Raw genomic sequence first — 17,455 nt, 5'->3', positions numbered from 1 at the left:
GGAATTTGGCATTTTAGTTGAACTAGCTACAACTCTTGAATCCACATTCTCTCCAATTGACGCTCTGCAGGCCACTGTGCCTGCCACCTGAGACCCTGCATGCCACTGTGGGCGTTTCATTTTCCAAAACGGAGCGTTTATTAAAGGCAAATTTTCAATGAAAAATAATTTAATTAATTGCCAACAAAGCGGATGGACGTTGAAGTAACAATAGGTATTATCCGTGCAATTTTGTGATAATGTCCTTGGCAGCAAATGCACAAAAAGCTTACTTAGGAAATTTCTCCATTTTCTTAAAAACAATATTGTAGGGGGGGGGTTATTTATGGGTAGCGTTAATTACAGAGAATACAGTATTCTACCAAATGGGCTATTCCAGTTGCAATCCATACACCACCTGTGGAAGACATGACCTTAAGCTCCCATGCATGGGATGTAAATTTCAAATGGAGTCACCCATTCAGGTAACCCCATGTGAAACTCACAGTTGAAGGTCACGTCTTCCATAGAGGGTGTAGGAATTTCAATTAGAATAGCCCAATGCCACATCTTCTACATCAGGAAACCTTCAAATATAAACCAGAGAAGGATGAACTGGTGGAAAATTAACTCGGGTTTGCCAAACATTTTAGATTTTAGTCTGAATTATGGGACAAATTACCCAAAAGGTACCAATTTTTTCTCTTAACCATTCACTGCTATTGGGGTATTTGAGTTGAAATCCATACACCTCTTATGGATGATATCGCCTTAATCTCCCACACAGGGGGTGTAGATTTCAAATGCAATCACCCATACGGGTAACCCCATTTGAAAGTCACTCTTGTGTGGAAGATTAAGGTCATGTCTTCCGCAGGGGGTGTATGGATATCAACTTAAATACCCGGGGGATCACTCACATAAATGGTCTGTATGCATGCGTGACCAAAAAAACAAGTAAAAGGGGGTGTTTTTTTAGGCAAGGCAAGTTACGCGTTTAGGGTCTAAAAAACAGTGATTTTCAAGAATAAGGGTAGTTTTCTGAAACTGGACAACTTGTTTAGGGTACCTTTTCAAATTTTTGATAAATGAGTCCAAAAGGGTACATTTGTTGCATTTTTCACCAGCCAAAAACTCATTAGGGGTAAATTCTACACTAAATTACCTTATTAAGGGGCTAAATTTGCTGGTAGGGTAAAACTCATTTAGGGGTGTTTGAAAAAATTTGGTCACGCATGCGTACACTGTCATATTTGAGTGCCCCCCCCCTGGGCTTAAATAGCCCATTGGCCCAAGAACTACTGAAAATTGTTTCAACCCGAATTGAGTCCTGGACTACTCATAGTTATTGCATTCTATATGGGACAGAAAATAGTCAAAAATTATGATAAAAATCAGAAAATTGCCTATTTGGTAGAAAATACAGTAGGTTTGGCAAACCTGAGGGAATATTGACCCAATGATGACCTTTGGTTGGATTTGACCCAATGTTGACCTTTAACCCAATGATGACCTTTGGTTGGATTTGACCCAATGATGACCTTTGGTTGGATAAGGGTAGATATAATAGATGAATCTTAGTAACATCCTGGTCATGGTTGAAAGAGTAATAATGATGAATAAAACAATTTTTTTCAATTTTATACCAACTTTTGCATACATGTAGTACGTTTGTGAAGATTAGGCCTATCATTCATCCAGGTAGTAAATAATATAATATTTTGAACTACAATCTAGGCAACTGAACTTACGTTTTTGAGTGGGAAATTTAAGTGAAACGGGAGGAACCTTCACTGAATATAGGGGAGGCGGCCTACGTCACAACTTGGCCGGGGCCTACAGTTCAGCTATCAGGAAGATACCTCTCAGGTTGAACTCGAAGGTGACCTGTGATACAACAACATCCGTTTCACAGGTCAATGAACTTTTACCGCCAGAAGATCAGTCGGGCTGATGATGCGTTCAGGATAGAACGTGAAAATTTCCCACTCAAAAACGTAAGTCCAGTTGCCTATATTGTAGTTCAAAATATTACATACATGTAGTACCATTTATTTAAGGCATTCAAGGCAAAAGTAGAAAACATCACAAGAAGTAATTACCCCCTTTAGGTTGACGAAAATTTAAAAAAACTGTTCTACGAGCGAACGGACCTTTCAAGTATGGTCAGGTGGTTTTTTTGCTTGTTTTTTTCTGGAGGCTAAAATTACCATAAAATATCAAAATCTGATTTTTTTTTTGTAAACATTGTTTCAAAACATTTCAGCAAAAATCAATCAATTTTAGCTCCAAAACTGCTGATTTTACATGCATTTTAAACAAATTCTCCAAAACTTTTAGCACAGTCAAATCATGAGGGACTCCATATATTTTAAATTTTGAAAATTATGGGGTCCAACCTGGACCCCATTATTTGAGACCAAACCGTCCAAGACCCAAAAAAATTGTTTGGGACTCCCTATTTTTCAAATTTTGCAGATTATGGGGTCCAACTGGACCCCATAATATTTGGACCGCGCGGGAACCCTGCTCATCCAGCTGTCCCTGTCTCTAGCTATTGGCTTGACTTCCATGACCTCCGACCCAGACCAATATCAATTTTACAAACAAGAAAATACAGTTATATCGTCAAGTTTATTTATAAGCACACTTCATGATTGTTTCACTACAACTGCCAATAGCTATCCACTCTTTTATTATACATAGCTACTTCATTTAAACCCTTCCCAATAGAAAAAGTACTGGTATTTTCTCCAAATACACAACAAGATTCCTATTTTGGCCGTCTGCACAGGTACATGTACACCGTTGCCAAGGTGCCTGACTGGTATACAGAGTGTACCTACACAGTACCAATTCTGCTACTGCATAGGAGTGGTACTGCAGTGGTACTCCCCTAGTACTACACGGTACCAGCCAAGTACCGTGGTGACGGTGTACCTGTGCAGGCGCCCCCAATAGGATTCTTATAGTGTATATAGGGCTATTTCATTTGAAATCTGCCATACCCCTGTTAAAGATTTAAGAAAAGTCTTCCAAAGAGGGAGTATGTTTTTAAAATGGAATTGCCTAGGGTTAATTATTTTAAAACCCATCCCCCCTGTATATACGGTATGGCTTTTACCTATATGTTCCACAACTAAGTGTGTATTCCAAATGGAAGTTACCCAAATTGCCCATTTTATTTGAAACCCATGCTCCATCTATGGAAGACTTTAGCTAAATATTCCACAGGGGGAATGTGGATTTCAAACGGAATAGCCCAAAGAATCACTTCCGCTTCCACAAGAAACAAACTCAGTTAAAGGCCTCAGTCCGATATCCTCCAATTTTTTTACATGATTTTCGCCAAATATTTGTGAATTTGAGGTCTTTGGTTGAAAATGGCCTAAATTTGAGGGGAAAAAGCAAATATGTGACATGATCAAGTGGAATGAGGTACATGTCGGCCCTGGTCGAAAATGAGTGTTATACATGTTTTTAAAGAGGACATTTAGAGCTTTCAGAAACTGAAAACCCCATGTTGATACGACTTTTCTTTGTGAAGTTACATCAATTTATCAATCGCTTAAAACAATATAAAACAAAAGAATTTTAACACTTTCTTTGCCATTATCTCAAAATCAATATTAGCGACATCCGACTCATTCCCCTTGATCGTGTCACATATGGTGATTTCTGAATCTACATTAGGGCTCATATTGAAATTCCCTTACACAGGAAGGTGTGCGCCATCCTGCAGCTTTCCTGTGCTAGCCTTCTTTTGTTAAAATCCTGTGTGATTATAACACTGCAATTAGCCACTTAAATTAGGAGCGCGCTTTCCTGGGTTGTGCGATGAGCCGATTAGTTCAATTAGTTCAACAATCAATAAAATTGCCAGTCTTTGATAAACTTTTATTATAATCCTTGTCACCAGACCACTTCAAAAGGCAGGGTGTATCACTGATGCATATAATCCATCCGCTTTATGACCGAGCTTTCCTGAGGCGCGCGCTTAGCGAGGGGAATCCTGCCTTCTTTCTGTGTGAAAGCGTGGTAGGGTATTTCAATATGAGCCCTTACTGTAATATTCATACTATTGGCTACACAAATCACACACAGGTATTTATCAATACTTTCTACAAATAAGAAAATAATCCCTAAATATCCCATACATATAGAGATCTCTGCCCTCAAAATCCCAACAAGAATTAAAGGTCTGTGCCCTTATTTGCTGATGGAAATTTTACCAGAGGGCACTCTTATTTTGTGCATAAAATGTCAAGGGAGCCCATATGCGCCATTAGGCAAATCTTTGCGGTATATATTCAATAAAATTACTGTTACACATTATTTCTTTTTAAAAAAGATAAATTGATATCCGACTTCATGAACTGGGGAAAACGATTATAATAAATTGAGCGAACAAAAAAAATCAGGACTCGGTGGGGATTGAACCCTAATCACTTGCTTACCCATGGAAACCTAATACCACTGCACTACCTGAGTTCATAGATGGGACGTAACTCGGATAATCTCATCTAGTCATGACTGCCCACTCTCTCACTGTGTCTAAACAATTGAATACCCGAGTGGAAGAAGGGCCCAACTCCATCAAAACTGTTTTAGAGATATTAAGAAAAAACTTAATATTTGGAAAAGTTTTACAGACAGAATGTTTTCATCTTCAGGGGACCTTGAATACATGAACATACAATATTACATAAATTCAAAATTATATATGATGTTTCCATGGCAATGGTACAGGTCTTAATACGAGCTGGAGTTGGGCCCTTCTTCAACTATTATACTGCAAGTGCCAGTTCCGTAAGCGATGTGTTATAAATAGCTACAGAAATTTGATAACTATTCATTAATAGTAAAAAGCAGATTTCATGGATGAACAAAATTCCTTGTTAACCTAATATTTGTGGAAGGAGGGCCCAACTCCATGGAGTGTATTAAGTGTATGTGGAAGACTATTTAGAGAGCGGATTTTGGCTCATCTTTCACACACAAGGAAGAACAGTCTGCAGGCAATAAAATGTTGGGTCCAACTCATTTTTGTAAAAAATTGGGAGTCGTGACCCTTCTTCCACTCAGGTATTCAATTATATATCAAATAATGGAGAATGGGGCCTTATGCTTCATCCTAGCAGGTCGTAAGACAATATGAAACAGAATGTATGCGAGGAACGAGGATCGGAAATAAATGACGCAAGCTCAAGAAATAACGATGTACCTGACTTTGTGAATCTCTGGCAAACTGACATATAATAAATTGAGAGAACAAAAAAATCGGGACTCTGCGTGGGTTTGAATCTTTTATTGCATCGTTTATTTCCAATCCTCGCATAAAATAAATATATATCAATATTGTAAATTTTTATCTGGTGTACAGTCTACTGATATGTATTTGACTTTTAAATTGTTCAGCTTTATGAAACTAAAATATTTAGTGCAAAATTAAATTCCCTAATTACTCAATATTTGCACTTCTTCAATAAAAAGTGAAATAAATTCCCTGAAATACAATCACCATTGATAATCACTAAATACAGCAATCAACTAAAAATTAAGCATGCAGTTTTCTGAGATATACACTGTGAAAATAAAAATTGAAAAGTAACCACAAAAAAATATACAACATGCAATTCATTAATCATGATCAATTTAGCAGGATTCCACAGATTTAAAATTCTTTAACTTCTCAATATGTTCTAATTAACGTCGTTGGGCAGGAAAACCTCCTTATGAGCTTTTGGCCCCTAAACATGTTTAAAACAAAACTGCCGACAGGTTATATCTAGGAGGTTTTGCTTTAAACACATTCGGGGGCCAATGACACATAGGATGTTTTTCCTGCCCAACGATGATATGTTCCAATTTTTTTTGCAATGAGCGATCAAAACAGTACCACTACATAACGAACTAAAATAATAAAGGGAAGAGTACCAATTCAATACTACTTATTTACAAAAAATAAATGAAAAAGAGTACAGAATACTGATAGAAAAACATTGCAAAAATAAACAATGTTATTTTTTTTATACAACAGATTTGGCATAGGAATATATTTTGCTATTGTGTGCATTATTTGGAAATTGTGCATATTTTGTAAGGAATTTGTTCAGTACTATTTACAACACTTCAAACTAAATTCTGCATGTACTGCTGCAGGCATTTTGTTTTGAGGAGAGCTAGAGCTGTCACTCTCCTACAACTCTTCTTAAATGTTTTTGGTGTGAGCTTTAAATCACTCCCCCTTAAATGCATCAGGGGAGCTGTTTTTTTTATGACTTCACCCAACAGTTTCGAAGAATTTTATTTTCAAATTATGACTAAATATCAGTGAAGAATACTTGAAATCTATTGATAGATTTTACACAATTCAAATTACACTTTTTGCATTTTAGGTGTCCTTTATCAAGCATTAATGTAGAACAACAGTACTAGTTCGCCCACCACTCTCCTTAAAAATATCAGGGGAGCGGTTTGAACAGCTCTTGAACATGACTATTCCATTTAAAATCCACACTTCCCCTCTGGAAGATTTTCGAAATACCCTGCACAGAGGGAGTATGAATTTCAAATGGAATGAGCACATTATACAGCTCCATTTGAATTTCATACACCCTCTTCCACAGATGGAGGGTGAGGTTCAAATGGAGCTGCTAATGTGTTCATTCCATTTAAAACTCATACTCCCCCTTTGGAAGATATTTCTAAAATCTTCTACAGGGGTAGTGTGGATTTAAATGAAATAGCCCAATGGTAGCTGAATTCAGTTTTTGTTCATTATCTTGAAATAGATACGGTATATTAGTTGTGGACTTTTTGTTGTGGCAAGGCAGAAACGTTTCATCTCAAAATCAATTTCGGCAAGAAATGATTAATATTGTTTAATTAAAAGGGCATTTCGTGATCCACAACATCATCCCCCACTTTTCTCAAAAAAAGTTGAGATTTTTATATCACTGGAAGCCTCTGGGTACATAATGTTTATGTACAAAAAATTTCTTGCAGATTAATTTGTTTAGCAAAGATATCATGAAATTTGAATTTCGTTCTGGTATACCAGAACAAAATTACAACACATTGTCTATGGAGCATAATCATGCATAACTCTCAAACGCAAAATCGGAATCAACTGAAATTTTGGGGGATAAGCCTTTCATAAAAAGAGGATGTTAGGATCACAAAATCCTCCTTTAAGTCATAATGGTAAAGGTTGCTATAATATAATATATTTCTACATATAATACTATTTCTCTTTTTATTAAATACTATATTATACATCAGTGATTAAGTGACGTGTGCTGTGGGGTCAATTCAGGGCACAAAAAATCACCCTGTAATTTTTTTTTTTTTATATTTGGTTTTTTTTCTAATGGTAAAGCTTGCTACAAAATACATTTCTACATATAATACTATTTTATTAAATGAAGAGCTTGCTTCCAAACCATGTTAAGTCAACAACCACATGTTTCTTATTTACTTGTGTGATACAATCACAATTACTTTGACACGTTTGACATAAGCAACAATGAGTTGTACCATCAACAAACCATTATTTACCACAACAATACTGCTATACAAGCAGACTATTGTTCTCATTTGGGAACCAAAGGCCTCACACAGTATTGTTACTGTGCATCCATCCATCCACTATTTGCTTATTATTATACCTATAGCATCACAACCCATTGCAATATCGCACAGGGAAATCAGAAACAAGTGTTTGTGGACTTAACACGGTTTGGAACCAAGCACTTCATATTATACATTGGCGATTTACTGTGAAGAGTCCTGTGGGTTTGGCACAGGGACAATAAATCGCCTTGTAATTTTTGGTTTTCATATTTGGTATTTTCTAATCTATCCAATGGGATTAATACTATCTTCTAATACTATATCAATTAGGCCTAAAAATATTTTATTGGTGTAATATTGAAAAAAAAAGTAGGGTAGGTAGGCAGGGAAGTTTTTAACGCACTTGATTCTTGCTCAATCGTGATTCTTGATTCAATCTTGTTTCTTTAATATTCTTGGTCAATCTTGATTCTTAATCAATAACCTTGATTCTTGATAAATCTTTTTTCTTGATCCACTCTTGATTCTTGATTCTTGAACAGAATTTTGCAGGAATCATCTGGTTCTTGCAAAGTAGCGAGTGTGGAGATTTTGAATATTTATGAAACTTTTAATTCATGCAAATCATTTTTGCCAGAATTGATTCCCACCAAATTTCTAACCCTGGAGGGCACACAAATTTAGGATTATCCCTTTCAGTTGAGGATTATCCTCTCACAAAATAATTAGTCCTCAAAGTAATAGCTTTAATCATATTTGAGATTTTAAATTATTACTAACGGCATTTTCGGTTATAATATATCTAAAATCTTGGTTATTCCTTCATGTAATTTTACACAAAATTAGGGTTAGGGTTAAGGTTAGGGTTAGTTTAGGGTTAGGATTAGGGTTAGGATTAGCTTACACAAAATAATTACATGAAGGATCAACCAAAATCTTACATTCTTCTACTATGTTTTTGTTTAAAGATTTGAATATAAGTTGAAAAAATATATGTTATAACATACTTATATATACTTTCAAAACATGTTTCATAAAATATATGAAGCCCACAGGTAAATTACTTTCAAAAGTGAAAATTTTCAGGGTACATTAATTTTTGTGCCTTTCGCGCGCAACACAGCTAGCGCGAAAATAAAAACACACAAATATGTTCTTTTAGTGTATAAGTCTATGTAAGAAAACTCAAAATCGCAAAATTAAAAACTAGCAATGTAGTTCAAAATCGGCAAAGCGCGACAAAGTACACGCATGAAAATGATCACTTTTACAGTACAGCCAAAAAACACAACTTTTTGAAGCAGGTGATGATTTCAACATGAAATACCGTATTTCGTCAAATAAACGCCCTACATTTTTCCAAAGGGGGCGTTTATTCAAGGTCAGTTTTAGAATGATAATTCCCGTTAAAATCATTAGGTAAACTTAAAACTCACGCTAAAATGACGAACTATGAACTAGAAACACTGACTTCTGGTTCACTTCGGGTTTCTGATCCAGATTTTCGCCAATTATTGACGCTATTATCGACCATGTGGGCAACTTGGTAAGCTTACTTCACAAGATAGCATGTAAATATCGGCATTTTTGAAACATCTTGGTTGAAAAAAGTGGTGGGGCGTTTATTTGAGGGGGGGGTCGACTATTTGACGAAATACGGTATATATTTCCACTGTGGGAAGCTTAAAATTTAAATCTATAAAATAGTACAGATAAAAATGTGTTAAATATTTAACCACACCAAAGTATAAATTGCCCTAATGGGAATGGGCTTAAGTAGGGCTGTCATATTTAATGCTCAAAATACACAACTGCTTTGGCTTATAGCCTATATAAGTACTTTTTATTCGTGAATTACATAAGGCACTATCAATGATCATGCTCTGATGTTCAATTCAGCTTTTGCATCTGAGCTGTTATCATTTTATCGGAGAAAATGTGAACAATTTGGAACAGTTATTGAGAATTGATAATGCACCAAAAATTACAATTCACTCATTTAGGAGAGCAATTCGCTATTCCATTTAAAATCCACACTACCCCTGTGGGAGATTTTGGAAATATCTCATACGGGGGAGTAGGAATTTTAAATGGAATGACCACATTAGCAGCTCCATTTGAAACTCACCGGCACCCTCCCTCTGTGGAAGGTTCAGATTGGTTTTTCTCAGAGGGTGTATGAAATTTAAATGGAGCTGCTTAATGTGTTCATTCCACTTGAAATTCATACTCCTCCTGTGGAAGATATGTTCTACTCTTCTACAGGGGCAGTGTAGATTTTAACTGGAATAGCCCAATAAAACAACCAACTCTCATGTATATTTGTGACACGATCAAGGGAAATGAGTCGGATGACGCTAATACTGATCTTGAGATATTGGCAAAGAAAGTGTTCAAATTCTTTTGTTTTATATTGTTTTCAGCGATTAATAAATTGACGAAACTTCGCAAAACAAAAGTCAGTTTCGACCAATGTCGACATGTGCTTCATTCCCCTTGATCATGTCACATTTCAGCAAATTTCCCTTGTAGGCATATTATTAATGCTTTAGAGCGTTGGATTGCGGCATGCTACGATCCTGTTACATACATTAAGATCTCAAACAATCTCATCTACTAATAAGACTTTATCAAATCTCGCAAGACTTTTGATGAAAATCTAATATGATAACTGTAAATCCCAAACCTCACCATTATGACACGGCTACAGCTAGCGGCACACCGCGATTTGGATTATACGGTGTCTCTCTCTTCACCATCGTTATACAGTCGATGATCGGACACACGCTCACGCACAGCGTACATCCCGTGCAATCTTTGGTGATGCGCGGGAGATGAGTCTCCGGGTCGCATTCAATCGCCTGGTAGCCGCTGTCGTTGCACGTCATGTAGCACTTGCCGCAGTTGATACACATTTCTTCGTCAATCAGCGCCACCACTTGTTGCGTGTTGTCCAGGTCTCCATATGCACCGATGCTCTTCAGAGCACGTCCAACCATTTCCTGTTCAAGTAAGTTAGGAGCTGATGTTAGGATTGTACAAGGATTATCCCCATGAGAACTACCTGCCTATTGGCCAAAAAGAAGTTTTTATTATCAATTGGACCAATCAGCATCATTGTTAGAATAATTTCACCATGCAAAGATATTGGGGTGATTATTTGCAAAGCTCCATTCTGATTGGTGATTAAAGTGAAGATATCATGTAATTGGCCATTCAGAGGCAATGTTAGATCAGAGTTGACATAAACAGTCCATTTTCTGGCGCATCCAAGCAACAACACAAGTAATAATCTTTATTTACTACTCAAACCATTCAGTATATTGACCTTTTACACTGATTTATGAGGAAAATATTTGTGTATTTTTGGTCAGCCAGTCAGCTAGCTTTGTTTTGGGTATTCCATAGACAATAAATAGAGGGCATTGTTTTTTCCCGGCCAATTTTGGGGCATAAATCTTGCTTTTCTTCACATTTTGTAGTTGCTATCTCGCATTTTTGGTTAAAAAAAATGGGTGTTTTTTCACTAAGCCTATGTACTACCATACCTTGACAGAGGGTGCCGCTTTCTTTGGAGCTGGTACTGGTCTTTGCTTCTCAGGCATCTCCGACTCTGCCAGGAGATCAGACTGTTTCTTGTTCTCTGCATTCAATTTGATCCTCTTCTCCAGATATGGTCCAAATGATGGCAAACTCTGGCAATTTACAAGGGAAATTGAGTACATTTTCATGAGTTTCACACATTGATGAATATCAAATTGCTTAGCAGTGGCGTAGCTAGGGGTTGTGGCGCCCAGGGCTAAGGATACATAATGGCGGCCCCTCCCAAACTCTTGAAACAATTTTGCGCAGAGCACGTGAAAATTTGCACAAATAGGGCCTACCACTCATTAATTTTTGGTTATAATGAAGTTGAATATCGGTCTTAAATTGATCTTTCAAATAAGTTTTTTGCTGAAATGCACGCAAATTTGTAACTTGGAGGGGTGCAGAATTGATGCTGAATTGGTTAATTCGGCACCCCCCTCCCGGGTGACTACCCCCATTTGGGCTATTCCATTTAAAATCCACACTCACCCTGCGGAAGATTTTGAAAATATCTCCCACAGGGGGAGTATGAATTTCAAATGGAATTAACACATTAGGCAGCTCCATTTTAAATTCATACACCTTCTCTAAGAAAGATTCAACCTGAATCCTAAGCACATAGCTTGACGTCGCACATGTATATGCGAGGACTAACGATTAAAAACGGATTTGGCAAAACATTTAGCGATTGTATAAATGCTACTGATGATTCTGTCAAAAGACCACAATTTGCTTTACTTTCAAGTTGATTAGAGTTAAAACTGGCAGCAATTTGAGGCTGGGCATGCTAGCGATTTCTGATCAATGCAAAATATGTCACCAAAAATATTAATGCTACACTTCTTTTGAATGCTTAGTACAATAAGATAACCCAGTTGAAATCCATACACCCCTACGGAAGACATGACCTTAATCTCCCACACAGGGGTGTGAATTTCAAATGGGGTTACCTGAATGGGTGACTCCATTTCAAATCCACACCCTGTGTGGGAGATTAAGGTCATGTCTTCCATAGGGGGTGTATGGATTTCAAATGGAATGGTCCGATACGATCATAAAGCTTAATACACATACCTTGCCCACTATATCAGCAACCTTTGGTACTGGTTTTCCTTTCTGGTGTCTCAATGTTGGTGGACTCTGACCATCCCAATCGGTGGTCACGTCGAGACTGTCCAGGTACAGCAGAGCCTTCAAGCCAATGTTGTAATCTTCAACAAGAGTGAAGTCCTGGTTCTGAACAGCACTGCAAACCTGGATTGAATAGGAACAAAATTACAAGTATACAGAATTATGGAATATCACATTAAAGCCTTAATGTACGATTTCCGTCAAATGTTGATTTTGTTATTCTTTATTCAAAATGTTGAAATAATATTAGTAATAACTGACGTTCCATTTTAGGTTGAAATAACAAGGTAAAATTAAAGAAACCCCACTGGTTATTTTGGCCATTTAACACGTAGTTCTATATGGGAGGACATATTATCATCATTTTTAAATTATGATAATATGTCGAACTTTGCTCGTTGCACAATTTAGGTGCAAGTTGGGACATGTGTAAACATTACAAATATGAAAAAAAATCAGGTTTGAAAAAAATTAACCAATTTCATAATATAAGATCGTACATTATGGCTTTAAATGGCAAGTTTATAATCTATCAGGTGGTCTCCCCGGAAGTCCGAAACACTGTCAATCCGAACCCCTGTCAGTCCGAAAATTTAGGGTTAGGGTTATGGTTAGCGTTAGGGTTCGGACTGACGGGGGTTCGTATTGACTGTGTTTCGGACTGATGGGTGTCCCCATGCCCAGTACATTTCACCTACTTGCCATTTCCCGACGTTCAAATCTTAATCATATTTGCGATCGTCATCCGTTACTATGCTGGGTCAAATCTCCTTAAATGGGCGGAAAAAATACTCTAAGCTGATGTTATCAACATGACACTGTAAACCTACAGACAATGCAAACTGCTCATTTGCAACTTAGGCGCCGCAAAATTGAAAGAATAGTCTCAAAAACTACTCATATTATAGGTTGCCTTGAAGCAGACACTGCAATCCAACTTCAAAATAATTCCAATATGACAGTAGCCAAAGAATAATATACCCTGCATTTGATAAGAAAGATACTTAAATAGTAGAAAATATTGACATACTTAAATGAGGTACACCCAATGGTATCATTTCTAGGTGCAAGAACTGCAATCCAACCTCAGTCAGCAGAGTCAATTGGACCATCAGCCAAATAGGATTCCAGCAATAATAGCCGATACAGCTTTGAGAGTGCTGGGTCAGATGTCGTTACCAGACACGCCTCCATAAGCAGTCTTCTTCTCTTTTCCATTCTTGCCCTATTTTAAACTGGTATACCACAAGGTATCATTCTAGGTCCCCTTACCTGCAGAGCACAAGCTCCAGCATGCAAAAACTGCAATCCCACCTCCGCAGAGTCAATTCCACCTGCAGCCAAAATAGGATATCCCGGCAAAGCCCTAGCAATGGCCGACACAGCTTTGAGCGCAATGGGCCGGATGGCGTTACCGGAGACGCCTCCGTAGGTGGTCCTCTTCTCTTTTCCGATGGCAGGCCAGGCGTTGCCCTTTCCCTTGAGACCCATGAGGCCTGATACGGTATTGGTCGCTGTCACTCCATCGGCACCACCTAGTAGCAACGATGCATATATTATCAATCATTTCAATCATTTTAAAAGTTTGTCATATTTATTTTATTATTGCCCACAATTTTCAATCAATGGGCTATTCCATTTAAAATCCACACTCCCCCTGTGGAAGATTAAGCTAGTCTACAACAGAGGGAGTATGTGTATCAAATAAAATAGACAGTTGGGTAAGTTGCATTTGAAATACTCACTCCAGTTGTGGAAGATATAGGAAAAGCCATAATAAAGAGGTAGCATGGGTTTCAAAATGATTAACCCTGGCCAATTACATTTGAAAAACATACTCCCCCTTTGGATGATATTTCCAAAATATTCCACAGGGGTAGTGTGGATTTTAGATAATTTAAAATGGAATAGCCCAATAAACAGTGTTATGAATCTTTATTTTTGTTGTGCCTAATATAAGTCGATACAAACTTTACAGTAGGGATGTGTTATTCCGTTTATTTTCTCGAACATTTAACGCATCAGTGATGCATACGTTTAACATATTAACACGCATTAATCCCAGCCCCGTGTGGCGGCAAGATTTCATGAATATATGATAGGTGTGGTGCACCTCACAAAACAGGAATTTCTAACAAGTTATACTAGTACCAATGGTGCCGTACATAAGGTAAAATTTGCAAAGGCAACAGCCCTAACATGTCAGAAACTATGCATTATTATGACATATTATTGTTAAAGAATGAATGTTTCGAGCAAGTTTCGTGTAAATTATTAAAGTCGTCTTCAGATTTTGTTACTTTCAACTGTTGTTTAACATTAAAGAATGGAAAATTGAAGGTTGAAAATGACTTGCGTGTACACGTCTACCGCAACTGCAAAATGTTTAACGGTACATGTGTGCATTTAATATTCCCATCGCTACTTCACAGCTAACTTTACCTTGATGTGCAGCTCTGGCTATATCCACAATGTCAGTAACATTCGGGGTCAGTTTCGCAAAGAATGGAATCTTGATGGCTGCACGCACCCAGCGGCAGATATTCAGTACTAGTTCCGGGTTCTGCCCGCAGGCTAGACCCATACCACGCTCACCCATTCCATGTGGGCAGGAAAGGTTTAGTTCTAGAGCATCTGCACCTGATTCCTGGAAAAGATTATCATGAGTTGTAAGAGACAGTTAGATAAAGAAAAAAAATTGAACTCATTCAAAGCCAGCGTGAATAACGCGCAAAAAGCGGGTGATTTTACAAATGCACGCAGGGGCTTTTGGACAAACTATTAAATTACGATGGTCTTATAAAATCTATATTGACCTTTTTGGTAAATCCCATAAGCCGAGTACACCTGAGATGTCATCATTTGACGTCATGCCGATCTGCGCCGATGCACACATCGTTTAGCGCATATCGTTACTGCGCATTGCAAGTCGGCGTGACGTCAAATGACGAAATCTCAGATGTCCTTGCGAAGGCTTATGTGGATTTAATGAAAAGGTCAATTGAGAAGTAAGTAAACTATGGTTAACCTGCTGGCTCAAAACCCACTTCACCACTCACTGCCATCTTCACCAACATCCTCCTAATCATCATCACATTACATCATTCTTATTGTCCATATCTTTGTCTTCTCGTTGTTGTTGTCATCATTGTCATCATCAATATCACCATCTGGACAGCTTTTAAATAATTAGCTCATGGGGAAGTTTGCACAATATACAACATCATCATCATCATCATTCGGCTGTGGAGCAGGCCACTACAAGCTTTCCCAAACTATTGCGATCTTGGGCAAGTGAAATAATTTTGTTTGGCTGCAGCATCCCTTCAGTATCTCCCAGGAGGTGCTGGACATACTGTAAGTACAGTGTGCGCGGCCGTCCCGGTTTCTCCATGTGATGGAATATAAGGGCATATTCTTTCAGAGGTTTATGGTCTTCAGAAATTTGAGTTGATGAATCTTGACTCTGGCAACCAGTGGAGTGGTGTTGGCCAGATTGTAGATGGTTTCATTTGGAATCTGATCCACACGCTCGATGTTTAACATGACATGCGCAATATACAAGATTGTGCTAAATAACAATTACACGAATTTCAGCCTTGAGAACTTACCTCTGCTCTCTTGGCAAGCACAGTCCAGTCATCCTTACTGTACCCACACATGATACTGGATATAACAATGAAATCAGGGAAGTCAGCCTTGAGTTCTTTCACACTCTGACACCAGTATGCACATGTTTTCTCGCTGATGAGCTCAATGTTGAGAAAGGCTCCTTGTCCCGGTCCGTAAGTATGTCCAGAGGTTGTTCCACGGACGATACGTGGAGATACGTTGGTCACTATGTCCTATTAGAAAGAGTTTTGAGATAAAAATGGCATTAATTAATGGGACTCTGAAATGTGACGTGTCATGTCAAAATCAGACACTTTTGGGCAGGTTATCAATTTTGAGGTTTTTACGTATCTTAAATATAGAGATATTTTGCCCCACAATGCTGTTTTCCCCAATGAAATCGTACATTCTAAGCGGAGATATTGAGTTTGTAAGTTATGGTATTATAAAAATTGGAAATTGAGATATCGGCCTTTAAAAATATTATTGACAATGTTGAGAGTCGGAATTACCTTGAAAAATGTCTCAAAAAATACAAGATGCCAGTTACATTCCGGTCTGATCGGAACTATCATAACAGACAATATTTTAAACATTAATAACATCACAAATTTGCAACAAACCCAGATTTTGTAAAAAATCGCCCCCGGGCAGATTGTTCGCTATTTCTCCATTTATGAATGATCCTGCCCAAAAGTGTCTGCTTTCGATTATATATCATGTCACAAATATTCTTCCTCTGGTCAATAATTATAAAAGGTTACCAGCTTGACTAATAATAATACTGGCCCAACATTTGCATTACTCACACTTTAATACCTTATTCCGCCTCCCTTGCCTGGACGTGGGGCAAAAAAAGGGGGTGCCCATGCATGCAGGTGTGTTCAGGGGGACCTACAGTCCATTTGTCACATGGGAGGATCGATGGTGGTCAGTTCTGTCACTTAACCAATTAATTATTCATTTCATACCAAAAATTATATCATCAAAAAAAACTCACCTTATCTAAAGCAAATGTTTTGGTCACAACAAATCCCCACCCTTCCTTAAAAGCTCTGCGTATCATGGGTGCCGAGGTTGTCGGAGTAGCACTGGCCAAACCCCATGGATTTGGGAATTTGAGTCCACAAATCTCTACACTGGTGTCCACCAAATCAATAGGAGTGAAGAACATGGGGAGTTTGGGCGTGTCTGGGACAGCGGCTTTGTGCAATGACTGCAAAATAAAAAAGTGGAAAAAATGTGTGAATGAAAGTTATTTCTCATGTGTATACCTGCATATGTGACCAGGGTTTTCTTTAAGCATTTTGCTGAAGGGGTATTTTCACATTTTTTTGACACTTTCAATTGTGAATTTTTCCTCTGAAGGAGTCAAAAACATTGCCCAAGGGGTATTTTTGAAGTCATTTTTAATAATATGTGTGTTTTTGGCGCCATACGCGTAGATCCGGAGCGGGGGGAATCTCCCCAATATTTGGCCAGGGGGATGGTCCATACAATCATACCCCAATGTTAACGCCTGTATGTGGGTTTCTGACCAAACTAACCTCATATTTGGCCATTTTAGCCC

General features: G+C 37.9%; 1 protein-coding gene across 1 annotated transcript in view; it reads right to left on the bottom strand.

The window, feature by feature from the left end:
- Positions 1-8,097: 8,097 nt before the first annotated feature.
- The window catches only part of LOC140146108 (dihydropyrimidine dehydrogenase [NADP(+)]-like), a 28,461-nt gene continuing 19,103 nt past the window's right edge, over positions 8,098-17,455 (bottom strand). The window contains 7 exon segments of the mRNA XM_072167859.1: positions 8,098-10,556; positions 11,103-11,249; positions 12,217-12,396; positions 13,546-13,808; positions 14,716-14,920; positions 15,885-16,118; positions 16,886-17,101. Of these exon segments, the coding sequence (XP_072023960.1) occupies positions 10,248-10,556; positions 11,103-11,249; positions 12,217-12,396; positions 13,546-13,808; positions 14,716-14,920; positions 15,885-16,118; positions 16,886-17,101 (1,554 nt within the window). The 3' untranslated portion in view covers positions 8,098-10,247.

Source organism: Amphiura filiformis, chromosome 2, assembly GCF_039555335.1.
Source record: "Amphiura filiformis chromosome 2, Afil_fr2py, whole genome shotgun sequence".
Lineage (NCBI taxonomy): Eukaryota > Metazoa > Echinodermata > Ophiuroidea > Amphilepidida > Amphiuridae > Amphiura > Amphiura filiformis.
The sequence above is the reverse complement of the archived record's forward strand: the minus strand, read 5'-3'. Positions and strand labels throughout refer to the sequence as shown.